This window comes from Sceloporus occidentalis, unplaced genomic scaffold, assembly GCF_023333645.1.
Source record: "Sceloporus occidentalis isolate IW3139 unplaced genomic scaffold, rSceOcc1.0.p SCAF_9, whole genome shotgun sequence".
Taxonomy (NCBI): domain Eukaryota; kingdom Metazoa; phylum Chordata; class Lepidosauria; order Squamata; family Phrynosomatidae; genus Sceloporus; species Sceloporus occidentalis.
Window position 1 is genome coordinate 49,187,150 of NW_028316989.1, and position 24,501 is coordinate 49,211,650.

Below are 24,501 nucleotides of genomic sequence, written 5' to 3' on the forward strand. Positions count from 1 at the left end.
AGCCTCCAGCGCCGCGGCGGCGGCGGCGGCCTCCTCGCGAGGCATGCTGGGAGAGGGAGTCTTTGCCTCAGAGGCTAGCGCCCCAAGATGGCGGAGGCCGTGAGGGTCCTGCTGCTGCCGCCGCCGCCGCCGCCGCCGCCGCCCCTCCGAGGCCCCGGCGCCGGTCGGGCCAAGCTCAGCCGCGGGGGCCCCGAGGCCCTGCTGGGGGTCTTGGCGGCGGAGGGGCTGCGCCTGGAGGGCCCCCTCGGTCGGGGGAAGGAAGGCGACGGAGCCCCCGGGCTCCTGGGCGGAGACTGGGCAGAGTAAGGCTCGCGAAGGCTGAGTGCCAGGGAATGCTGGGAAGTGTAGTTCTACGGGGCGCTTGGCGGCTTCAAGCGGAGTCCTCCCGCGCCGCGCTAACTCTTGCTGAGTGCGGCAGAGTCCGCGGAGGAGCTTCCACGAAGGCTGGGTTTGCGGGTGGCAGCGCCTTGGCTGGTGGGGCATTCTGGGATTTGTAGTCTGCTGTGCGGTCGTTTGGCGGGACTGGGGCCAGGGCAAACTCCAGATCCCAGCATGCCTCGGGATGGAGCCAGGGAGTGGGCAGGAAGGCGGGGATGAGAAGGCTGGCTCCAGAGACTGCTGTCTTTGAAAGCCTTGCTCTCCTCCTTCCAGCTTCCTCTGGGAGAGCGCAGAGGGCCAAGACCCCGCGGCGGCCCAGGGCCTCCGGCTGCTCGCCCTCAGCAAGGCCCAGGGGCTGGGTCTCTATGCAGTGACTCTGGAGGCTGGAAGCTGCCGTGCGGCGCTTCTCAGGACGACGGACGGAGACGGGCTGATGAAGAAGGCGCTGCTGGCTTCCAGGGAGATGATCGGTGAGTAGCCTTCCGCTCTGAGCGCCAGCAGAAGGGCCTTCCCTCCCGAGTGACTGGGGTCAGGGCACAAGGCCCCGCTCTGGATGGGGAAAAGGCGCCCACCACAGAAACCCAGCGAGAGGAGGCCTCTCCAGACTCTGGCCATAGAGCTGCGCTGGAGGAGCCACAAAGGCCCAGGGCATCTCTCGGGCCTCCAGAAACTATGGGTGCCGGCCATGAAAGCCTTCCACTCTCTGGTTAAAGTTGAGCATAGAGTTGCCCTGGCGGACCTAGATGTTCCTAGAGAGAAGGCATGACTCAAAGCTGCAAAGTCCTCTGGCCTTGGAGCAAGCAGACTATGCCTCTTGCCTCTCTGGGAGCTTTGCTCTTCCGCCAGAGGACACGGAAACAAGGCCTCTTCTCCCAATTGAATTGCGCAGGTTTATCTTCACTCTCCTCTTTGAAGCTGCTGTCCTTTAAAAATGGCAAGGCTTTGCTGCTGCTCAACAACTTCATTCTGGTGCATCTCGCTTTCCCCGCCGGAGAACTGGAGTCAGTGACGCTGAAGGACTGCTTCGTTCTCAATCTGTCACCGCAAGCGTCGGAAAGGATAGCGGATGCGACCGTCTGCAGAGACATCCTCTTCCTGTTAGATGAGGCTGGATGGATATGTATCCTTGAAGTTATGGGTCATGGGCATTGGTGGCCAGTGCCCTCGGCAGGAGTGCCCAGTCTGCTCCCCTGTTGACTCCTCTTCTGCAGTGGTCTTAGGGCTGCCTGGCCAGCTTTGCTCCTGCTTCTCCCCCAGTCTTTCCAAAGTGCTTTAGGAAAACCAGATCATTTTGGGGACTGTCCCCTCCTGCTCCCCGTTTCTGGCAGAGGACAGTAGAGGAGAAGGTGTTTGAAGCAGGAGTCAGGCCCTGTTTTGGAGAGAGATGCAGCATTTATCAGGCTTTGGCATCTATCTACTGGTCTTAAAATGCCAACTGGGAGGGTGGCATCTGGCACAGTTTCAGAGCTTCTGTTGGTTTGCAAAACACTTCTCTCCCTTCCTGTGGAGAAAGAAAAACAAACACTAAGAAGTTTGTTAAAGACCCCCTGCCTTTCTTGCCCCCTTTGCAAGTAAAGACCCCCCCCCCCCCCAAATTCTGTCTTGGATTTTCCTCTTTCCCCCACTTTTCCTCCCTGACATGATTCAGAAATCTTTTCAGAATTCCCATGACATTTTCCTCTCTTCCTTCCACAATATCTTTGTCTGTTGGAACCGATCAGGCTCTTCCTCTTTTCATTATTTGTTCTGTAAGGAAACTCACTGTAACCAATCCTAATGAGGCAAATATCTGGGCAGGGAGTACAATTATTATTATTATTATTTACCTTTATTTATAAAGCGCTGTAAATTTACACAGCGCTGTACATACAATCTTTTTAATTGGACGGATCCCTGCCCTCAGGCTTACAATCTAAAAAGACATGACACAAAAGGAGAAGGGAAAGGTGGTGGGGAAGGGGCCTCTCTAGTAGGATAATACATATAAATACATAGCAATACAGGAAATGATTCAATAAGACAACAAAAGAACATCAAATAGCAAGTGACAATTATGCAATGCCTGGGAACGCTGCCCTGAACAGAATGGTCTTCAGCTCTGTTTTGAAGCTGGTTAAAGAAGAGATGGCTCTTGTGTCTCGCGGGGGAAGAAGGTTCCAGGCGTGAGGGGCAGCAAGTGAAAAGGGGCGAATCCGGGATGGGGCAGAGTCATATATGTAAACAAAGTGTCCCCCATCCCAGCAAACCTTTTAAAAGCAGGGATTGGGGAATAGGCTTCAAAGCAGAGGTTTGGATTGTGCAAAGCGAGTGGGTGGGAGAGCTGGAAGGGACAGCAAGGGCCATCTAAATCTAACACCTTTCCATATAGGAATACAAAACTAAAACATTCCCAAAGGGTATGTCCATCCAGTCTGTTTAAAGAACTCCAAGGCAGAGCGTGTGGGTAGGAAAGGATGTGTGTCCTATTCACTTTTGGCTCTGGCCTCATCCGGTCCCAGCATTTGGCCCTTGGGAATAGCTTTCTCACCTGAAAAGGTTCACTGGAAACCCTGGGGTGGGTGGAACCTGGATGTGTGTGACTGTTAGGTAGCTGAGCTTTCTTTGACACGGCTGCAAAGATTTTTTTGATGCGACAGATGGAACATACCTGGCCTATGTCAGTGTTTCCCTCTACCTAGCAGAAGGACAAGAAGAAAAGGATGCAGACATCCTGCCCCGTCTTACACAGTTAAATGTATCGTATGACCTTAGCGTGGCTGTGATTGCCAATTGCTGCAATTGCGTTGCTTCTGTTGACCTTCATTTATACTTCAAGTAAGTTGACATTAAATGTGCAAAAACCTGGGTTTGGGGATCTGATGCCTCAAAGGCCACATGCAGCCTTATCCTGGATTTCATGCAGTGCTCAGCGTGGTCAGGTTCTTAGATTCTGTGCCATTTTGCATCAGCGGCTGGCAAGGTACATTGAACATTGAGGGTGGCAGGTGTTCCTCTCTGACAGTAGTGATAATAGAAGTGGCACTGCTGCTAATGATGTGGCCTGGGGTGCCAGCCCTCTTCTGACTAATGAGGGCGCTAGCAATAAGAAATGTGAGGGATAATGAGATATACCTGACTCTCTGCCCACAGACAATATCCTGACCACTTACTTTGCAAGAGAAATTTTGACAGCCTTCCCACAGATCAATGGAAAGGAGCAGATGAGGATGACCTCAGAAGTTCAGAGCACAGCATGAAACATGTGCAGCATGCATTCCGAACAGACAGGTAGGCTTACAGGGCAACTTCTGTGCTTTGTAAGTGAAATCACATGAAGCAGGTAGGTTTAGTCAAGTCTGCTTCGTATGTTATTGCCACTTTAGCTGCTCTGGCCCAATTTATTGTTTGAAAGGAAAGAGCATTAGCTTAGATTGTTGGCCTGCTGGTATATTAATTACAGAGATGGTGTGTATATCAGAACTATAGCCCCAGGATGTCATGAAATACAAAACCCTGATGCTTGGTATGCCTACTAAGGAGTCCTTAAGGGTGAATTCCTGCGGATTATTTGTTTTTGAGCATTCATTAATTTTAATTAATTTAAATGTATCTGCATATAGCCTGTGCTCCACATGTGCCCCTTGCCTTGTTTTGTGACCCTAGACCTTACCCACTTATTTTCAGCATCAGACTGCCAAAATTCAGCAGCCAGTTTTCTTTAGAACAGTTTCAGGCTAATTATGAAATCTAAGAGCTGTTCTATCCTTTATGAAACTGTCTACTATTGCTGCCTCTTGAGGAAGTATGCCCAGTATGTCTAGACACGTTTGGTGAAGATTCCCTTGTAATATTGTTGATGCTCAGTTGGTTTATCTTTGTGTTATGAATCCTGACTAGGTCAAGTAGTGTCCTTTTAAACTTTACCCATTGTTTCCTTGATTAAAACGCTGGCACGTTTCCCCCCCTTTCCCCAGGTCCTGGAAGGCACACTTGTCGTCTTTGCATGACACAACCGAAAGGCTTTATTCTCCATACTTGTTACCTGACGGTCCCTTTCCTTGGTATCAGCATCTTCTCCACCTAGAGCACCCTGACTGTAGGACTCATGAGATTTCTGAGACCTCCCTTCTTCAAGATGTGGCTTACATTCTTTCGGATTCAAGAGGGAAGGGAAACACGAGCAGAAGCAAAAAGGATAGACAATGGAAGAGCATACATTCAGGCGACTCAGAAGACTCAGTGAAACTTGAGTGCAAATCAGTGACAGGCTTTAGTGCATTATTCACTATCTCCAGTGAGTGCAAAGGACTTAGTGTTGTGCTGTGGGATTTGGAAACTCAGGAAATGGCGCATTGTCATGTGGGGAAAAATTCCTTTTTTGTGGAATGTAACAAGAGAGAGGAGCAATTGTGTGTCATCCTTTCAGGTGAGCATTTTGCTTATCATTGAGATTCTACAGCTGCCATCTGGGACTTTTCAAGACTTAAGTATATTTTGTAAGCGATAGCATGAAAGTGATTCAAGGGTGTTCTCTTCAATTTCACAAAGCATTGTGAATGTTGGCAATTTATGGCAAAAGATGTGAAGAGCTTCTCTCTCTCTTTCTCTTGTGATGCTCCCTTAGAGTCTGGTCTCTCCTTGTTCTTGTTTGGCTTGACTCAAGAGGAATTCTTGAACAGACTGATAATCCATGGAAATGCTGGCACTGTGGATTCTCTTTGTCGACTCAATGGATGGGGAAGATGCTCAATTCCCATACATGCCTTGGAGGTACATAAACCTTTCTAGTCCCACCTATGCCCCAAAATGAGAGCTTCCTTCTTTAAAAGCAGTCCTGTCTTTGTTTAGGCAGGTTTAGAGAACCGTCAACTGGACACTGTCAACTTCTTTTTAAAAAACAAGGAGAACATTTTCAGTCTTTCTTCGTCTTGCTCATTGCAAGGTCAGCCAGCAAGCATTGTGTCAGATTTGTACTTGAAAAGTAAGTCAAACTGTGGACATAAGATATTGGGAATGTGAAAGGATTATGCTGTGGTATTGGAAGGAATTCTGCACAAAGCCACATTGAAAAGAACAGGAGCTCTGTGGGGGTACGGAGACCGGGGAGGTACTGGATCTGGATTGTGTCCTGCGTTTTCAGGACACACAATGTGGGCATTTTAGTTATGTTATTAAAGACAAAGGCAGATTGTATTTCTGCTGTGAAAATCCATTCTCCTGTTTTAATTTGTTTTAATTGTTCTGTTACAGACATGAAAGAGTTGAGGCCAGCTTTGGACCTGCTGTGTCTGGCAATCCAAGAAAGTGATTTGGAAGCGCAGAGCAAGCATTTCTCTGAGCAGCTGCTAAATCTCACCCTGTCTTTCCTGAACAAGCAACTCTGTGAAATTTTTACGCATAGAGAAGGTGGAGCTGTTTGTGTGTGCATAGCAATCGTGCCCAAGGTATGTCTTCAGGCATTGTTTTAGTCAGACGTCTCTCCTGTTCTTCACAGAACTGGATGAAAATCTGGACAGATGTGTTGATATTTTAACCAGCTACATCACCAGACTCAGGATGTTTATGATAAAGTTCCCGCTCAAGTTACCCAGTGCTGGAAACCTGCCCTGTGATCTAGAAGAAGATGTGCCTGCAATAGAAGAAAGCCACATGTGGGAAGAGTTAGATACAGAGGTAACTAGTATTAATACTCCAGAACCATTGGTAAACAGAATACAGGATCAGTTTATGGCATTCACTGCCCAGACTGCATTGATCCCCCCCCCCCCCCCCCCGGCTAAGATGGCTTTAAAAGAGGCCTTGAGTCTCATTGAAATGGCTCTGTGAGCCTCCAGGTTCAGAGTGGCAATGCCTTTGGAAGTCTTGCTGCCAAGGGGTTGGGAGGACATAGTGTGCAGAGCAAATTGTTGACTTGTGTGTGGACTTCCTCTTGGGAGAGCTGGTTGTCTGGGCTGAGCAAGAGTTGCTGGACAAGGTGAAACTTGAGTCTGACTCATTAAGGCTGCCCTTAGCATCTCATGACTGAAAACTGCTTTGATAGAATGGTACCCTTGTTCTTCTTGAGTAGTGCCATTCTCTATCCACAACCTTTCCCCATCCAGACCCTCTAAAAAAGACACTTGAATCTCAGGGAGTGCTGTTCAAAAAGCAGGTGTACGTTGTCGTTTCAGAGGATTGTTGCTGAAGCCATTTTAAACAACAAGTTACCAGAGGCTCAGACTTTTTTCCGTCTGACTCACAACTCTGCCCAGCATCTCAAGGAGCTGATTCGAATAGGGCTGGATCTGGTTTACAAAACCCTGTTGAAGGATGACATAAAAGAAGCCTCCAGACTCTTAAGGAACATGGTGAGTAAGACATGTCTCCATCTCTTTGTGTCGACACATAGCGAGGGGTGGAGTTTTTCTTCAGGAGGTAAACAGGTGGCCATTGGATTTACTTAGAAATTCATGGTACAGATAGAGCCGCTTAGTAATTTTCTGTTTCTGTCTCCTTTTCTTCCATGTTCTGCTTATTGTTGGGGTGGAGGGGGAATATGATTTAGGAGAAAAGTATTTCAGAGCATAATTTAGCAAAATTAAGCATTTTTAAGCCCATTTGGAAAACCGGTTAACCCCTTTAGTGCTTTAAAAGATATAGCCAACTCCTGAAATCTATGAGTCCCAGTCACCACTGCCAAATTTGCAGCCATAGCAAAAACCCTAGCCACTTTCCCATTAGAAACAAAGTACAGACCCCTCAGACCGCTGATTTACAAGTGGAATGCGGCTGCCAGGAGTGAGGCAGGTGTCAGGTCTGTACACTTCCTGATGCTGTTGTGGCAAATGCTGCATTAGTGACTGGGGCTGGGAAGAATGTATGGCTCATTGTGGTAGCGGGGGGCAATGCAGTCTTCTGAAACCATCCCTCAAGAAGTTATTCATCTCTGCCATAAAGCCTTGCTTTATGTAAGCTTTGTGTACACTCTGATACAGTAGACTTTCTTATTATTTTTGTTAGGGCTTCAATGTCAAGGAGCAACTGCGCAGGATATGTTTCTATGTGAGTGACCAGCATGTCCGGGACTACTTGGTGAGTGCAGGAAAAACCTGTGTGTGTCTATAACTGTTCTTGTCCTTTTTAGGTGTCCTGCTTATACGTGTAATTCTTGGGCCTAGCCCAAGGTTTGTGTGTTTCATTCCCTTACTGCATCTGTAGTTTATCTTCTTGAGGGCCATATCCCTACATATACATCTTAATCTGTGCAATGCTGAGTATGATTCTTGGAGCCTGCTGCTTCCCTATTTGCTCTTTCTCTCTCGGAAACTGTGTTAGCTTTCACCCAAGCCTCAGAGGTGACTGAATTTTATCTTTGGCATTAGAGCCTGAAGCAGAAATCCTTGTTGTTCACATCATTGTCTGTTACTATAAGTGAGGATGAGGCACCCACTCGCTCTTTTAGTCCAGCTGATTCCCAGTCCCTTATCCTGGCTATATCTGTGATTTGATAATGCACCACTTTTGGAAGTGTGTGTTATCTCATGGCTTTTCAATACACCCCTGTTTTGATCTGATTCCAAAGGTGGACAGGCTGCAAGAGGAAAACTGTTTTTCTGAAACTGAGAAGGAAATCATAGACTTGGTGCATCAGGTGGAAAATGTTTATTCGGGAGCCATTCAGGAGAATGGAGAGAGTACAGGCCAGTCCAGGTAATGCATGTTCATCAAAAATCAGAACACATGTATGTTTTCCTGAATGTTCAGTCTAGCCATGTAGAAGCGGGGGCTCTGATAGACTCTAGCTGCAGACTTCCAGGCTGTGGAAAGAGGAAGACAGTTTTCCTTCTCAGCAACCAGCTGTTGGCTATTCCAGCCTAACAACTAAATGACAAACTCTCGATGATCTGCATTGCGTTCCTTTCTCTTCCTCTGGTGTGTGTACGATGAGTTAGTTTCTGTTACAAACTTGGTTTCCTTTGGAACAAACTGACAAATGTGAACTCGTTTGGGAAGACTCTATAAATGAAATGGGATTTATTAAGCTGCTTTGTTTTAATTTGTAGGTACTGGAAGAAAGAACAAGACCTTTCTACCCACATTGCCACTTTGGGTGCACTTTTGAATCGTGATGAAGACAAGAAGCAGAGAGTTCTCTTAAACTGGGCTCAATGGTGGGATCAGCTTACGCAAGAAATGATTCTCCTGCCTAAACGATCTGATGAAGGTGGGAAGTATTTTGGAACTGTGGTATAATATGATGTTTTTAGAACAGCCTATAACAATTAACACAACAGAATAGGTCTAACAAATAAGAATACACTATTCAAATACATTTAAAAATCCTATGTCCACCACAGCAGATGCTTGCCACCTGGAGAAAAACAAGGAGAATCACAGCCTAACAGAAGCCATGGGGTGAAATACATAGTAGTCCAGGCAGCATTACTAAAAAGATATTTTTCCTTGGCTTAATTTGTTTCATTGGTGTCAAGAGCAAGAACTTCTACAATAGATAGAAAGTGGGAAGGTGTTAGGCTCCCCAGATATCCTCGATTCAAGTAGGTCCTTCAAGGTAATCACTGACATTTTGGATTGTGCCCAAAACCAATTGGCCTCTGTACACTTTTATTTTTTCCTTGTACAGTATTTGTATTTGATTCCAAGCTAGGAATATTTTATTTAGCTCTGATAACAAGGATTGTCATTCTATTTATGTGTGTAGCTACAAGCATTTACACTAACCATATATGTTGAATATTTTCAAAAACAGACCTGAAGTCATGTAATCCAGAGGTTCTGTGGATGTATCTGACATCTTGGCATGACTGGGCAAATATTAGTTCATGGATTACAGATGCTCAGCAACAAGATGGCAGCACGAAATGGCCCCAACTAACTATAGAGACCATAAATCAGAGTACGTTGTGCAGCCGTTACATGCGAAATGAAATCTTGGATAACCTGGCCAGGTGTGTGACTGCTTTCTGTCAAGTTTTGCTAATCTCATTTATTACTTGAAGCCTCCGCTGCTTGTTTGGGATGCAACTCTGACTGTGTTTGTCTTGCTAGGAATGGGACTTTCATACCAGCCGAGCTGGACAATTTTGAATGCCTTCTCCAAAGACTGACTCTTGTTGGAGGAGTGATGCAGAATCCTCATCCTGTTCCAAGATATACGACTTCTGGTGGCTTAGATTTCCACAGCTGTTTTGTCCTTTATTGTTTAGAACATGGACTGGATCATCTTCTTTACACTTATTTAGACTATTACAGGTAGGAATACATGCCAAATATTTTTTTGCGGGGGGGGGGGGGGCACAGTATTGTGTAGCAGATAAAAAGAACATCAACTCCAAAGCAAGATTTGTCAAGCCAGTGCTACACGGTCCCCAGACACCAGCCCATATTTTGGGTGGGTTGGAGAGTGGGGAGAACTTGCTTTTTTCTTTATGATGTGTAATACTGAGGTTTTCCTCTTCATTTTCTCTACAGTTTATTTTCTTCAAACTGCCCCATTTTGAATGATAAAGCACTGCATGAAGCTCATCCTTGGTTTGAATTTCTAGTGTACTGCCGAAGCATTGCCAGCAGTCCTGGAGGTAGGAATCTGTATTTATGACTCTGTTGTATCTAAGAATGTTTTCTGACAGGTCTGATGGAAGGGAAGATGGAGAGCCAGGAGCTCTCCCAGTCCTTCTGACAGGTGGAGGGCAGGCAGGCTCACCTGGACCTGCCTTTGCTTTAGGGTGTTCAGGTGATGGTTGTGAGCAGAAGCACCTTTTAGCTGCTTCATTTGACATTCTGGTATCTCTTCTACCAAAGAGGGGACCCAGCCATTGTCAGACATGCTCTGAGCCACCTGCTTAACTTTCTGCAGTATTGTATAGGAAATTCTACATGCTACAACTGGTCCAAGCTGTTGTCGTGGAGGCTGAGTCTTCCATGTGTTTACTCAAACTGCACTGACCCCCAGCTAACTCCCAGACTCCATTCAGAAGGCCTTGTCCCTTCAAGCCCTCAATCGGGTGGGAGCAGGATAGCTAAAAGGCCTCCTGAGGCCATAGACGTTTCCCCAGAATATCCTCAGAAGTCCTTATGTGGGTGCCCCCTCTTCAGCAGTGAGCTGGGGGAATATATTCAAGCCATTTAAAGACTGTTGTGTATGAATTTCTCTCAGCGGTAATACTACTGTTGTTTCTTCTCCTCCACCCCAGATGCCAATTTGATTTTCCAGGCAAGTCTAGCAAATGCTCAAATCTTAATTCCTAGCAACCAGGCCAGTGTGAGTACTATGCTGTTGGAGGGACGGACACTTCTTGCCCTTGCCACAACCATGTATACATCTGGAGGAATTGACCAGGTGAGCTGTGGAGTATTTGCAAGGTCTTGTAAGAGGGTTTTGGTCCCTGTTAATCTGGCAGAAAATGTTAAAAGGGTAAGAGGAGCCCTGGTCAGACCAGACTCCTGTTCCACATGGTGGCTCCTGTAGCGTTATAAGATTTTGAAAGATGGAGCATGTTCTTGTCTTCTTAGATGCAAATAAACCTTGTGCCAGACACTCTGGAAAGTGTCAGTGACCTGTTCTGTCCTCTTGTCCTTGCAACTGTAGCTGGCTCCTTCTTTGTTGTAGGTTGTTCGGAATGGAGACAGAGGAGAGAAGGTGGATACCCAGCTCTTCCGAATGGCCCTTGCGCCTTATCCCAAGCTCAGAGCGGCCCTCTTCCCCCAGTGCACCTTGCATGGACTCCTGCCTCCTGACATCTCTCTCTACCATCTTCTTCAGGTACAGCTGCAACAAGGACAAATAAACCTTGGACATTACAGAACTCAATAGTCCAGTTAAGATGGCTGCTAGCATCATGGAGCTCATGGAAGAAGGGACTGAAATGGGAAATGAGAGACAGGGGCTTGAGTCCCATGGAGATGCTGAAGTGGGCTCTACAAAGCAGTACCTAGCCTTTAGAAGTTCTGCAGGTTTGGCTTAGTTTCTCTGGTTGGTTCTACACCCTTTAGAATGGTATTTTCTCTTGGCCGGGGGGGGGGGGGGGGGCTAGATTAGAACTTGATGTGGAAGGTATTTGATGCAAGATATTTGGGGCTGCTGCTGCTGCTGTGCTACACAGGCCAGAAGCCCCAAATGCTTAATCCAATTTCACTTGTTTGCTCTGTTTTAAACATCCTATTAAATTCATGTCTTGTCTTGATTTTTCAGTCATTAGTTCCATTTGATCCTGCTAAATTGTTTGGCTGGCAGTCAACAAATGCACTTGCCATTCCCGGTAAGTAACACATACATAACATCTCAATTAAATACATGTAGGTGGCATTTCATGCTGTATTATGCAGTGGGATAGTAATGTATCTGTGTATAGACTCAAGATGCTGAGAGCTTTGGTTTGAGGAAAATATTATTTGGACCCCTGTACCACTTAATCAGCAACCACAGTCCCAGGGGCCAAATTAAATCTGCAGCCCCTTCCCAGCCTTTCGCTTCTGAGGCACTGTGCTAGAAAAAAAGGTGCCCATATGATGATGATGATGATGATGATGATGATGATGATGGTGTGAAGCAGAGAAAAGGAGGGTAGTCGTAGGCATGGCCAGTTCTGGCTTCATTCCTCTCATACTGGGTAGGTGCTCCTTGAGAGATTTCTGAGATTGCCTTTGAGATGTGTAGCGTTCAGTTTAAGTGGGGTTCTCCATCTCTGTTCTAAAGGGTGAGCTGAGGAGCTAAATAATACCAGTTGAACTTGCCTTTAGCAGCTTGCGTGTGGGTCTTCTGTTGACTCACAGTGTACTCTCCCTGGTCTGCCTAGATATTTGCAGTGATCTTCCTCACTTCTCTTGCCCCACTCTGGTCAACAAATATGCCATCGTAGAACGTCTAGACTTCTCCTACTACTTACGCCATGAACGCCCTTCTTTTGCTTTTGGGACTTTTATAGTTCAGCAGCTGGTGAAGAGCAAAACCCCAAAACAGCTGTGAGTATCTTGAAGAAGCAGAGGTTCAGAAAGAGCACAGACATCATTAAAGTTAAAATCGTACAAATATTGCCAGTTTTTCAATTAAAAAAGAAAAGTATGTGTTGCATGACCAACTTTAATCCAATTTAATTGCTTTAAACATTTGTTAGTTGCTTTCTGAGGAGTCATCCTTATAAGACTGGATATTAATCTGTAAATAAACAGACAACAATCTGCAGTAATGAAAGCGCAGAACAAGGGAGAAACAACCAGAGCTTCACTTTACTTGCACATACCTAGAATGATTGGTTTTCAAGTGTGTTCTCAGTTGGGCCCTTGTGTTCCAGTCTCTCTTTTTATGCTGTTTGAAAGAAAGTTTCAGCTTCTTTCTTTCTATCTTTCTTTCTTTAGGATCCAGCAAGCAGGCACTGAGGCCTACTCTTTGGCTCTCTCTTCCTTTTATGTGCCTTCTGTGGCTGCAGCCTGTGTCTGCTTTTTGGAGCTGCTGGGCTTGGACAGCCTGAAACTCCGGGTGGATGTTAAAGCTGCAAATGTAATCTTGAGCTTCATGTCTAGAAGAGAGGAGCCTCAGCACAACTCTATCAGGCAGTCCTTGGGTAATTTCCCCCCTCCTGAATTCTTTTACATCCAAGTACAGTATCTTGTTTTCATCATGGAATGAATATGAGCTTCATACTTTGTTGGAGAGGTTCTGTGTGGGCCCAGAACTGCAGTAGGTCTGTACTTGAATGTTTTTTTTTTAAAGTTTGCTTTGTCAACATGGAGGTGCAGCCACATCAAAATGCTTTATCTGTTCTTTTTGCAGTTGAAAAGCTAACGGAGCTCGCTAGTGGACAAAAGACAGCAGCAGAAGAGCTCCTTCTCTGCTTGGAGGAAGCAGTTTGGGATAAAATTGAGCATCAAGACACAGAAAAGTGAGCAGCTTGAGCTTTCTCTGCCTCATCACCAGAAAGTTAACCTCTTAGAGAGGGAAAGTTGAGTGGCTCCTCTGCTGCTGTTATCACTGCACATCAAGTTGCCTATGTCCAGTATAAGTGGAGTAACAAAACACCATCAGACCCACCTTGTTTGCTAGACTGGGGCAGTGGTCATAGCTTTCTCACCTCTCAGGGTGCATGCTGCTTTTCTCTGTAGGACATCCAGTGATGCAAGAAAGCAGTGGTCTTTGGTGGTCCAGTTTTGCCGGCTCCACAACATCAAGCTGAGTCCATCTTACCTGAAAGTGTGTGCTAGGTCCAACAAGTGGCTGCAGTTTATCATTGAAGCCCAGATGTATGGCTACCAACTAAGTGAGGTGAGGAGCCACTGGAGGCTATGTTGGTCCAGCCATATTTGTCAGAGTTTGAGGTTTGCTCTATGGTTTTTCCAGCTCTAGAAGACAGTCTCTTTGAACAGAAAAAGCTTGGAAGAAAATTCCATAACACTAATGGAAGAAAAGATCAGTTATGGATAGTTTGTTTTCATCCATCCTTGCAGCAGAAAGATGGAGGCAGATCTGTATCACTATGGATACATTCAGCTTGGGATCAATACCAGGAGAGGTTCTAGGATGGTAATTGACAGTCTTTACACACTTAGAAAGGAATGCTGTGGTTCCTAAGAGCCAATGTGGCTTTCTCAAAAACAAGTCATACTAAATTGTTTCTCTTTATCTAAAAAAGATAAAGTTACAAGCTTGGTAGATCAGGGGATCTGTGGATGTAGCATATCTAGATTTCAGTAAGGCTTTTGACAAAGCCCCCCATGATATTTTTTTCAGTCATGCTGGTTAATTGAGGATTAGACAGTGCTTCTGTCATCATTAGTTGACTGAATCTAGAGAGTGTTCACATACGGTCGCCCTTCATCTTGGAGATAAGTGATTAGTGGAGTCTGTCAGGATTCTGTCCTGGACCCAGTGTTGTTTAAAATCCTTATTAAGTGATTTAAATGATGGAGTTGAAGGCATGCTTATTACATTTACAGATGATACCAAATGCGTGTGTGTGGGAGGGGGGTATTCTTAAAGGTGCTGCCACATTTCTCTTCTCTTATTCTTTAGGTCAAGATAATAGTAAACCATTGCTAATTAGTCCTTCAAGGCTGTTTGCTCATGCCATATATCTAGATGCCTACTTGTTCTTTCCCATTTCCCAGGTGATCCCCATCCTCCAGGACTTCCCCTGTCCTTTGCAAGATCACATGAGGCTGGCCTTGGAGACTCTGCAGACCTCAGACTGCTCTCAGCTGGAAAACCAAGGGAGCAGCTCCAACCCACTAAAGCGGGAGCCAAAGTCAAACACGGATGAGCTCTTTTACATTCTGCTGCAGTGTCAGAAGCAGCCTCATCCCTGGCGTTACCTTCTGGGTGAAGCAGTGAAGCACCATGTACCTGTCTTGAGTACGCTGGCAGCATGCTTCCAGGTACATATTCTCTAATGGCAAGGCAGTGGCACAATGATACATTGAGTCTTGCCATGACTTCCTAGAAACTGTTGCATCTCCATTGCTAAACATGGGTCGCTTGATCTCTCAATCTCTCTCTTTCTCTGCATCCCTCCTCTGTGCTTATGTGTTCCCAACTTGCCAGGATGCCCCTATTATCCATTGTCTCTGTGTTTGGATAATAACATCCTTAGACAGCTCCACCATGGCAGAAGTGACAGATCTCATCGAAGGCTCCCTTGAAACCCATGAGTGGCATCTTATGGACTTGGCCACCCTCTGGCAGACGCTTTTAAGGAGGCAGAGGAGCCGAACACTTCGTCTTGGCTTTCAGTTCTTTCTGAAGGTAACCCTTTCAGTTGTTCCTAGCTGAGGTTTAGTAGACCTTTAGGCTCTGCCTGCTTGCTCTTTATGGGTGCTCTGGAAACCTCCCATTAGTTCCAGCAGGCCTGACTGAAACCTCTCTTTGCTTGCACTTCATCACTTTTCTAAAGAATGTGTAAATTCACAAGACAACTGCTCGGGGCACACAGCTCTCCTTTCTCACATCCACACTTGGACAATTTCTTAAGATAGAGGGCAAACAGCAGCCCAGATCAACTTTGTTAACTCTGATTTAAAGACCTATCACATCCTAGTCCTTCTTGTGGTTATGGTTTCAAGAGCTGGACTGGGGAGAGAGATGGAGCGTTTTTTAAAAGAGAATTATGCAGCCAACTTTGGGTGGAACATCTGACTGAAAACCTTGTGTGTGCTGTTGTGTTGCTATATTAAGGATTCCCCTTTGAAGATGATGCTGGACGTATATGAATTATGCATGGATTACAAGAATTACAGTGAAGCCTCAACCAAGCTCCTTGCATTTCAAGACAGTCTTTCGAAGGTAAGATAGAACTTCATTCACTCTGAGTAAGTTCAAGATTCTGATATGGATAGTTAAATTGTTACAAAGTCGGTGCTTAACAGAATGGGACATGTAGCCCACAGCCTGCATTCTTCCTGCCAGGTCCATTGTTCTTAAATACTGCCCGCACCCTTCTTGATAATCTGGCTATTTTGGTGGTGGGTGGCAAAGCGCCCCCAGAACCTCCAGATTTAGAAGAAGCAACACTGCCAGCAAAGTCCTTGGATCTCCATAGGGAAGACTATCCCATGGACCATCCCATGCAGGCAGATCACACATCCAGCAGCCAAGGTTTAAGATAAGAAGGTGGAAGGAATGGCAGGAGCATGCAGCTTCTCGTTTCCCAAGCCTTGGCTGCTGTCAGTTGGCTTAATTTGTGCCATAGTTGAAGGAGGAGGGTGGCTGTGGAGAGGAGCATTTTTGGGATCTTGCTTATTTTGCATGTTTATTTCTCCACAGCTTCAAGGCACACTTGAGCTGCCAGATCCCACCCTACCATTACCCTGGCTGGAGTTGCAGGCCTCATTTCTTCTTGAACTGATGCTACAGCAGTGTAGGACAGAGTATGAGCTGGGAAAACTCCTTCAGCTTTTTGCAGATACAGACACCATTCTTCCTCATGGTAAGAACAGCTTTTCTCTTCATTGAATTTTATTGTCCAGATAGGCTGGTTGTTTGGTCTACATTTTTTAATTTATCTGATCCCAGGCACAGTTTTTCAGTGTTTGGTCTCAGGAACCCTTTGAACTTACAAGGTATAACTAAAAAAGATTTCACCTGCAAACGTGTTCTGCATTTAGGGCAGCCCTTTGAACAGCCATCACAGAGGGCAGGTTGGTTCAGACATCCATTTGCTCCTTACCAAAAGGCTCTCATACAAATTGTCTTCTCTGCAGTAAAGCTTTTTCATGGGTTGTTTTGTGTGTGTGTGTTTGGATTTAGGGCCAGATATGAAGAAGCTGAGTGCCCTCACCCGCATCTTGAAGGGCTCACCCGTCTCGGTGGATCGTGCCCTTCTCAGCAATTATACCCCTGAGAACTTCCAGAAAGAATGCAGAAGAATTTTGGGGCAACTGCAAGAGAGGAACTCTTTCTCCGTGGCACGGAGCGTGGCGGAACTGGCGGAGCTGCCTGTGGACAACGTGGTGATCCAGGAGGTGTGCGAGAGCTGCTTTGAATCTGCTCAGCCTTGCCAGTCTTTATGATTTGGTTGTGCTCTGTTTCTTTATGTCTGGCAGAATTAGAAAATGGGTAGCCTGTCACCTCTTTCTTTTACCTCTTCTTTTAGCTACTGCCCACATTGAATCTCGTTTTATTGTGAACCACTTTGGGATTTTTTTGTAAACATAAGCTGCCTAGTCTTTCAGGAGTGCTTTGAGTGTGTGTTCCTGCATGGCAGAAGGGGGTTGGACTGGACAGCCCTTGAGGTCTCTTCCGACTCCATGACTGTGATTCTGTGACATAAATCATTAATATTTCTGCTGGCTGGCAGCTTTATCCCAGCTCTCAGTGTGCCTACCATTTTCTGCCCATAAATGAGTTTGTTATTGAGGTAGCCCAGGAACCAAGAATGGAGTGTCTGGGGCAGTGAAGAGGGAGAAGCAAGCAGAATTGGCAAGCCGAGGGGGTGCCAAATGGCTCGCAGCCTGTCTTTTGAGTGATGGGGTGTAGATGTTCTTTCCTTCCTTAACCTGTGTACTCCAATTTGGAGTAGTTAAAGCCTTTCCAATTGAATGCCATGAGAATCCTTCTAATCCCTTTCTGTGTGCTTTGTAGGTGCTCCAGAATATATGCCACCTGAAACAGATTGGCCACTGGCCCCAGAAGCGGACAAGGATCGAGTTCTGGAAGAAGTGTCACGAGAACTATGTGAGAAATGCCATCTCAAAGCAAGCCGCCTCTGACTTCTTCTTGGCTCAGGCAGAAAGCGTGTCAGAACCGGCGGGTGGAGAGAGAACTTGCAGCCTTCTGGAGAGGCAGCTTCTGCTTACCTTGGCTGGCCACTGGCTGGCCAAAAGTGACCCTGTTCCACTCAGTGAGCTTGAACGCATAGAGAAGGAGATTTGGCTTTGCTGCATCACCCAGCAGGCTTTGAGCCAGAGCACAGTGCAAGCCCAGCGTACCTTTACCCACCAGATTTCAGTGACTGGCGAGCTGTCCTTTGACTCCTTAGCCAGGGAGTTCTCTTTTTCCAAGTTGGCTGCTTTAAATGTGCCTGAGTACTTGCGGCTTGAGGGCTTACCGCACCCCGATGCCTCCCCAGATCCGCTTCTGGGCGCGGAAGTGGAATCGCTGAGCTGCTTGATTGGCCGCCTCCTGGATGAGGGCAGCGTGCACGAAGCCAGCCGTGTTTCCCGCTATTTCAACTTCTACAGCAGAGACGTCTCGCTGGTCCTCCACTGCCGTGCACTGGCCTCCGAAGAAGCCCCCCAGAGCTGGTTTCACCCAGAGATCCAAGCAATCCTTGCAGCCCAGGAAAAGGGGGGAAGCAAGGAGGAGGAGAAGAAGAAGGATGGGGAGGAGGTGCCTCAGAAGAACCGGCTGCAGAGCAGTAAGTAACAAATGCCGCCTCTGGCAGATGCCTTCCCTGAGCTCCAGGCTCTCCTCCTCTGGCTTGTAGGCTTTAGGCTTTTTGTTGGGTATTGGTGTGTGGAGGGCAGCACTGACCTAAAACAGATAAATGCAGTTCTCCTGTAAATAATAATAAAAACCTTTTCATAGTAATGCCCCTGCCCGTTTTAGCAGGCAGGGCCACTTTGTGTTTTTTCACTCGGCCTCCCTGGTAGGAGACACAGGTGATACCTTGCCCAGGTGTCCCTCAACCCTGGCAGTGCCAGTGATCAGGAGAAAGAGTAGGTTGTTGTCCCTAGCCATTCTTAGCAATGGCAGACATTTCCCACGTTGAGTCTCCTACTTTCAGGGGTGCAGTTCAGACATTCCAAAGTGGATATCACTTGGTTTCTTCAGAGAAACAGGTGGAGAGGTGTGATTAAGGCTGAAAGTCTCAAGAACTGAAAGTCTCTGAGGGTCTTCAGAGGACCAGTCACTCTGCAGCTCCTTAGCCTAGGCAGCAGGTGGAGGGGGGGGGGGGTCCTTGTCTCGCTTGGCCTTTTTCCTTCCCCCTCTGCCAGCTGTTCCGGCCAGCCTTCTTCCTGCTTTGCATTTAGTAATCAGCCTTCCTGGTCCCTGCTTCCAGAATCTTGATTTTGTTTTCAGCCTCAAGCCTGGAGGGCTGGTCCTTTGTGGGGGTCTCATGTGCAAACAGTGAGATTGTGGGCGGCTTGCAGGCACTGACAGCGCAGTGTGTCCATGGACGGAACTACTGCCGACAGGTGCTCTGCCTCTACGAACTGGCTAAGGTATGTGTGTCTCTGGAACAGGAAAGGGGCTGTGGTGGATGGGAAGCATAGGAAAGGGGTTAAGGGGTCAAGCCTACCAGGCTCCCCATGGGGACTCATCCCTCCGGTATGGCTGGCAGGCAGATGGCATGCTCCTCTCCTTCTCCATGGTGTTTTGCAGGAGCTAGGCTGCTCCTTCAGTGAGATCTCTGCACATGACCCTGAGAAGCTCCTCCGGGTAATCCTGTCATCTCAGCAGCCGGACAGGTGCAAAAGGGCCCAGGCATTTATCAGCACCCAGGGGCTGGGGCCAGAGAATGTGGCAGAGCTTGTGGCGGATGAAGTCATGCGGGAGCTGCTGGCACCATCGCACAGAAAAGACGGTGAGTCCAGTCTTCGTTTTGGCTTCCCTGCCTGGTCAGCTCTGGATGGTTTGTCACTCTGAATCTTGCTATGTCCCATCTTGGAACTGGCCATAGAATAGGACCGTGGCCTGAGGAACCTTGCCCACATGTCATTTTAAGCACTGCAGCTGCAATGAGCTTGGAATTGAAGTCACTGCCTTGGATGGAGGTGGGAGAGGTCATACCTGGATGAAGAAAGAATTCTTGGAGTGGGTGTTGGATAGAAGACCCAGTGGCCTTGTCATCAGTTCAAAAACACGTTGTGAGCAGGATGCTCTTCGCTGACTGCCTGTCTTGTCCATTTGCCCAGGGCAAAAGCAGGTCCTGAATCCCGCAGAAGAGAGTGAGGCATTTCTGCAGCTGGCCAAACTGTGCCCCGACCGCATCCTGGTTGGCATGAAGCTGTTGGATAAAATTGCATCGGTGCCCCCTGGAGAGCTTGCTTGCAGTAAGTCAGGGATGGACAGGTGGGGTGGCCACACAGATCCCCAAATCTCCAGAAATGCAGTCTCTGGAAGAGTAATGTGTAATTACTTTCACAATTATTACTTTCATAATATGTGACTGATTTCAAGGTAACAAGGAACAAGGTCCCAGTCTCCTGTCTAGACTTCTCAGTGCTTGGAATTGAGTTTGTCTCGGCATATGTGCCCCCCCCCCCCCCCAAATGTGTCTGGAAGGTTTGTGGTTGATTCCCATTCAGCAGATGAGGAACTGACTGCTACCCAATTTGTGGCAATGGAGAATGTATCGTAAGCCTATTCCTGCATTTGTTCGTATTTTGAAACATCTAAATGCCAAAGGCTTACTGACTTGAGCTCCTCACCTTCCTCAGCTACAGAGCTCCTGATCCTGGCCCACAATTGTTTCAGCTTGACTTGCCACATGGAAGGGATTACGCGTGTCCTCCAAGCTGCCAGGCTGCTCACAGATGAACACTTGGCACCCAGCGAAGAGTATGGGCTTGTGGTACGTAGATCCCCCAAAACACCTCTTGGTTGCCTTTGCTATGTCTCCCTTGGGCTTAGGCATGTAGGAGCTTCAGCCAGCTTTGGGGCCTGGTGATTCCTTGGCTCACTGAGTTTGGGAGGCCTTTTTTTTGGTGCAGTATTCCATAGCTCTGAGGTGCTTGCCATTGATTTGGGTGACTACAAGACCACAGGAGGCTTCTCTGACCAGGGACCAGCCTTCTACAACAAGGAGAGGGATAGTGAGCATCTCTCCCTTGGTCTTGGTAGAATAACTGCTCATCTCCCGTTTCCAGCCACTTGGTCTCCAAGGGGGTGCAGTTCTTGCCCTCAGCATCTGTCTGTAGCTCAGGTGACATTCAGGAGGCTGCTGAGCAAGCATAGTTCCACAGGAAGCTACTCTTCCCACCAGGAAGGCCCTGCCCCCTCATAACATGCTCTCTTTCCCAGCTTTGTTTCTGGGGCCTGCAGTGATGCCAAGGCTGTTCTTTCCCCAAGGTCCGGCTCCTTACTGGCATTGGCAGATACAACGAGATGACGTACATCTTCGACCTGCTACATGAGAAGCACTACTTTGAGGTGCTGATGAGAAAGAAGCTGGATCCGGTACGTATGATAGATGCAGCCCACCCTTCCTCAATCCCCAAGCCCCAGCCCTTATCTCAGAGGGACAGTGATCCGGATTCAGACACTGGAGTCTGGAAACAGACCCTGATTTTCATCTGGTTGCTGTTTAATCCAGTCCCTCTTCTTCGCCCTCCACATCATCACATGTTGGCATGATCTTCAGTGAAGTTGAGGGAGAGGGTGATCCAGCAGGGTTTTTGGCGGGTCCATGACACCTCGGGGTTTTGTGTTGTTGCTGCTTTTTGTAGCTGAAGGGTTTTCCTAAGAGGGAGATAGACTTCACCACCATGACCTCCTTGCATTCTCATGCCAGAATGCCCATGCTCTCCCCAAACTGTACAGTTCCAACTCTCCCTCATTCATTCACACACAAGCTGGTTGTTTATAGGCAGTTCTTACAGAAATCTGTACCATCCACAGCCCATAACATGTGACACCTGGCTCTTGTTCTTCTGAAGCCATGCTTCCCTTGAGCTCTGGCACAGAGGCAGGGGGCTGCTCACTTCCAGGGGCCTTTTACCTGAGAATTGGAGCTGGCCAGGTTTCAAGTCACAACCCTTTGAAAAAAATAAAATAAGGGACACCCCCCCCCCCCACATCTCCTTCCTAATCTGTGTGCCCATTCACCTGTTTGGCAGAGCGGGACGCTCAAGACGGCCCTGCTAGACTACATCAAGCGCTGCCGCCCGGGGGACAGCGAGAAGCACAACATGATTGCGCTCTGCTTCAGCATGTGCCGGGAAATCGGGGAGAACCATGAGGCGGCAGCTCACATCCAGCTGAAGCTCATTGAATCCCAGCCATGGGGTGAGTACCCCCTGCCCCCCAGAGGTGGAAACCACAACTCACTTGGAAAGGGCATTGGTTTACTGAGTGGGTACTGCATCCTTTGGGCCCTTAATAAGGGAGCTTGCATTCTTGCATCTGAGTCACCCTTGCTGGCTGCCTCTTCTGGATTTTGTCCTTTGGCACAGGGCTGGCAGCATCTCTGCCTTCCATGACCTTCTGCCCAGTCAGTCCCTCTCTCCTCATCTCTTCTTTTCAGAGGAGTGTCTCCAAAATGTGCCAGGCCTGAAAAAACTCCTGATGAAAGCCCTGACGCTCTTCATTGATGCTGCCGAGAGCTATTCCAAGGTAAAAGTGGTCTAGTGCTGGAGGAATCGTCATGGGCAGATTTCAGGGGTTATTGTGTTCTGTACCATGCGGTTCATGGCGAGAACAGCTATCTGTCACCCAGCTCAGCCTCATGGCCTTTGAAAGGGCGTTTCTAGCCCTTGGACTCAGTGTGGATGATGCAGAACTGGAAAGGTACCAAAGAATTGGAAGATAAGAACAGAATATAAAAGGACCTTGATGAACTAGAAAATTGGGCTGGAACTAATAGAATGAAATGGCTGTTGTTAGTGGGTAGTTTTGTGCCTGCATCTAAGCAAGTCTGGTCCTTCTGCCAAAAGCCTTTGAGAGAGAAATATTCTTCTCCAGATGGACTGTGGCTCAACGATGGTGAAACAATGCTTTGGTGATCAGTCCAGCTAGGATATGAGTAAGGCCTCTTTACCACTCAGTTGTGTCCCAGTCTAATTTATATCCAGCAAGAAATGCCAATGCAACGATGGTTTCTTTTTTTCTTCTCTATGCCCATTTCACTCTAGGACTTCTGTGTGCGCCAGTCCTTGCGCTGTAACCGGCTGACCAAACTCATTACGCTGCAGCTCCATTTTCTCAACACCAACCAGAGCACAAAGCTGATCAACCTGAGCAGGAGGAGTCTGCTGGAGTGCCTCATGTCCTTGCCCAGGTTCTACCAGGTGAGGAGCCTCTCACCTACCATAGTCTATGACAGCGATGGCGTGCTTGGATTTATCTTTGAAGTCTGAAGGGCTCACTTTCCGAGAGCCTGGCTAGATGTGCCTTGTGGGAAATAGCCAGGCTTTTGGGACTGCTGGCAATTCGAAAGGTGCCCTCCACTCCACTGACAAGCCTAAAGGCCCTTAGCTTCACGGTTGATGGAGCAGATTGGGCTTTTATTACTTCTTGCCTCTCTGCAATTTCTCACCTGCTAAAAGAAATTAAGGGCTGATGCAGGCTGGGATTTCTCTTCCCTCCCTCTGCAGGCTGCCATTGTGGCTGAAGCCTATGACTTTGTCCCTGACTGGGCAGAGGTCCTCTACCAGCAAGTGATTGTGAAGGGTGACTTCAACTACTTGGAGGAGTACAAGCAGCGGGGCTTGCTCAAAGCCAGCATCATCGAGGAGATTGCCCGCAAGTGAGTCTGCCAGGCAAATTCTCCCCCAAAATGGGTCTGTGGCTCCTTGGCTTCATGCTGTCCTCCTTCACCACAGATGAGCTGAAAGGGAGGAAGGCTATTGCTCTGCTGGCACCTTGCTGGCTTTCTCCCATGGGCAGACACTGCGTTTTCCTCTTCTGTTGCAGTTTAACAGTGGAGGCTGAACAGGAAGAGCAGGCTTCTCTGAGGGTTGGTGGTTCTGGGGTCTGGCCCTCTGTTCACCTGGTACCTTTCCTGTTCCAGGCTCAAGCAGCACCCAAGCAGTGAGCCTGCCCTGAGAAACCTGAAGAAGCTCTTGACCTATTGCGACGACATCTATGTCTATTACAAACTTGCGTACGACAACCAGTTCTACGATGTAGTGAACATGCTCCTCAAGGATGCTCAGACAGGCTGCTGCTTGAATGACCTGTTGGCAAACTAGAGTACCTAAGAAGAGCCACAAGCCGAGGGATAGCATGAGACATTCCAGCTGGGCCAGAAGGCACCTTTGGGTGAGCAGCTAAGATTTTCAGTATCTGAAACATACCAAACACACTGCAGCACTATTCCCAATTATATTGGTTGTGCTAAAAAGCAAGGTGGGAGTTTATTAACTGCAGAATAGAATTCAAACCGATATCGACAGTCGGAAATGAATGTTTGTATGAGTTCTTGTTTGGAGCTGCTCCTCCTAAAGGCAGATATTGCCATGCCTCAAAGGCAGCCTTCAGCTAAGCTTCTGAGTTACAAAATGAGAAGGGTGCCCTTTATCTGCAGGAGCTGCTCCCACTCCCCCCCCCCAATGCAAATAAGCCTAAATAATATAAATATGAAAGACTGACTTGCTTTATAAAAATGTCTGTTCAGTATTAATTTTGAACACATTAAAAAAGAACCTTTACAAGACGTTTCACATAATGTTGTAAAATTATTTCAGGTACAGGTGAGTCTCAGAAATCTTCAGGTATAATCCAAAGGGGTTTGTCCACAATGTTCTAGTTGGTCATGAGCAGCTGCCATTCCTTTTCCATGAAAGAGGGAGCCATGACATCCTTTTAAACAGTTCCTGGGAAATACCTTTGTTCTGGATAAATGCAAAGCAATGCATTGGTGTCTGAGATAGTGGGACCTAGGTCTAGTCGCACTGAAGGGTTCACACAGTCAAGAGTGAGTCATGTCCCCAAGTGCCTGTTTTTATCCAATGTCCCACACACTGCAGTCTTTGATTCCTTTGGGGGGGGGGGGT

At 47.4% G+C, this 24,501-nt stretch overlaps 2 protein-coding genes across 4 annotated transcripts; both read left to right on the plus strand.

Annotated features, from left to right (window-relative positions):
• The first annotated feature begins 87 nt into the window (after window positions 1-87).
• On the plus strand, window positions 88-1,575 carry LOC149307518 (spatacsin-like). Its single transcript, XM_089538324.1, has 3 exons — window positions 88-302; window positions 652-848; window positions 1,268-1,575. Exons 1-3 carry the CDS (start codon window positions 88-90, stop codon window positions 1,573-1,575), a joined length of 720 nt encoding a protein of 239 aa, XP_089394450.1.
• On the plus strand, window positions 1,269-24,161 carry SPG11 (SPG11 vesicle trafficking associated, spatacsin). 3 transcript variants are annotated; one of them, XM_089539367.1, is made up of 38 exons: window positions 1,269-1,498; window positions 2,997-3,192; window positions 3,508-3,645; window positions 4,332-4,783; window positions 4,982-5,127; window positions 5,206-5,338; window positions 5,608-5,763; window positions 5,852-6,030; window positions 6,528-6,704; window positions 7,357-7,428; window positions 7,919-8,046; window positions 8,400-8,560; window positions 9,107-9,305; window positions 9,406-9,609; window positions 9,829-9,935; window positions 10,551-10,696; window positions 10,967-11,119; window positions 11,549-11,615; window positions 12,153-12,318; window positions 12,712-12,917; window positions 13,127-13,235; window positions 13,456-13,615; window positions 14,458-14,724; window positions 14,891-15,091; window positions 15,521-15,628; window positions 16,109-16,271; window positions 16,592-16,806; window positions 17,426-18,200; window positions 18,866-19,008; window positions 19,169-19,370; window positions 19,702-19,839; window positions 20,227-20,360; window positions 20,858-20,965; window positions 21,625-21,793; window positions 22,032-22,120; window positions 22,639-22,794; window positions 23,101-23,252; window positions 23,517-24,161. In XM_089539367.1, the coding sequence occupies exons 3-38, from the start codon at window positions 3,611-3,613 to the stop codon at window positions 23,695-23,697; spliced, it is 6,357 nt and encodes a 2,118-aa protein (XP_089395493.1). In that variant the 5' UTR covers window positions 1,269-1,498; window positions 2,997-3,192; window positions 3,508-3,610; the 3' UTR covers window positions 23,698-24,161. The 3 variants fall into 3 exon arrangements, with proteins under 3 accessions (XP_089395493.1, XP_089395491.1, XP_089395492.1); XM_089539365.1 differs by lacking the exons at window positions 1,269-1,498; window positions 2,997-3,192 and having other exon boundaries at window positions 3,525-3,645; window positions 5,206-5,299; XM_089539366.1 differs by lacking the exons at window positions 1,269-1,498; window positions 2,997-3,192; window positions 3,508-3,645; window positions 4,332-4,783 and having other exon boundaries at window positions 5,049-5,127; window positions 5,210-5,338.
• Window positions 24,162-24,501: the final 340 nt, after the last annotated feature.

What these genes read in the sequence shown, in the direction of transcription:
- LOC149307518 (XM_089538324.1), top strand. Translation starts at nt 88, where the DNA reads ATGGCGGAGGCCGTGAGGGTCCTGCTGCTGCCGCCGCCGCCGCCGCCG. An exon ending in CTGGGCGGAGACTGGGCAGA is followed by an intron (nt 303 to 651) that starts GTAAGGCTCGCG and finishes TCCTCCTTCCAG; the next exon opens with CTTCCTCTGGGAGAGCGCAG. An exon ending in GGCTTCCAGGGAGATGATCG is followed by an intron (nt 849 to 1,267) that starts GTGAGTAGCCTT and finishes TGAATTGCGCAG; the next exon opens with GTTTATCTTCACTCTCCTCT.
- SPG11 (XM_089539367.1), top strand. Translation starts at nt 3,611, where the DNA reads ATGAAACATGTGCAGCATGCATTCCGAACAGACAG. An exon ending in AATTTTTACGCATAGAGAAG is followed by an intron (nt 5,764 to 5,851) that starts GTGGAGCTGTTT and finishes TGTTCTTCACAG; the next exon opens with AACTGGATGAAAATCTGGAC. An exon ending in ATGGCTACCAACTAAGTGAG is followed by an intron (nt 13,616 to 14,457) that starts GTGAGGAGCCAC and finishes CCCATTTCCCAG; the next exon opens with GTGATCCCCATCCTCCAGGA.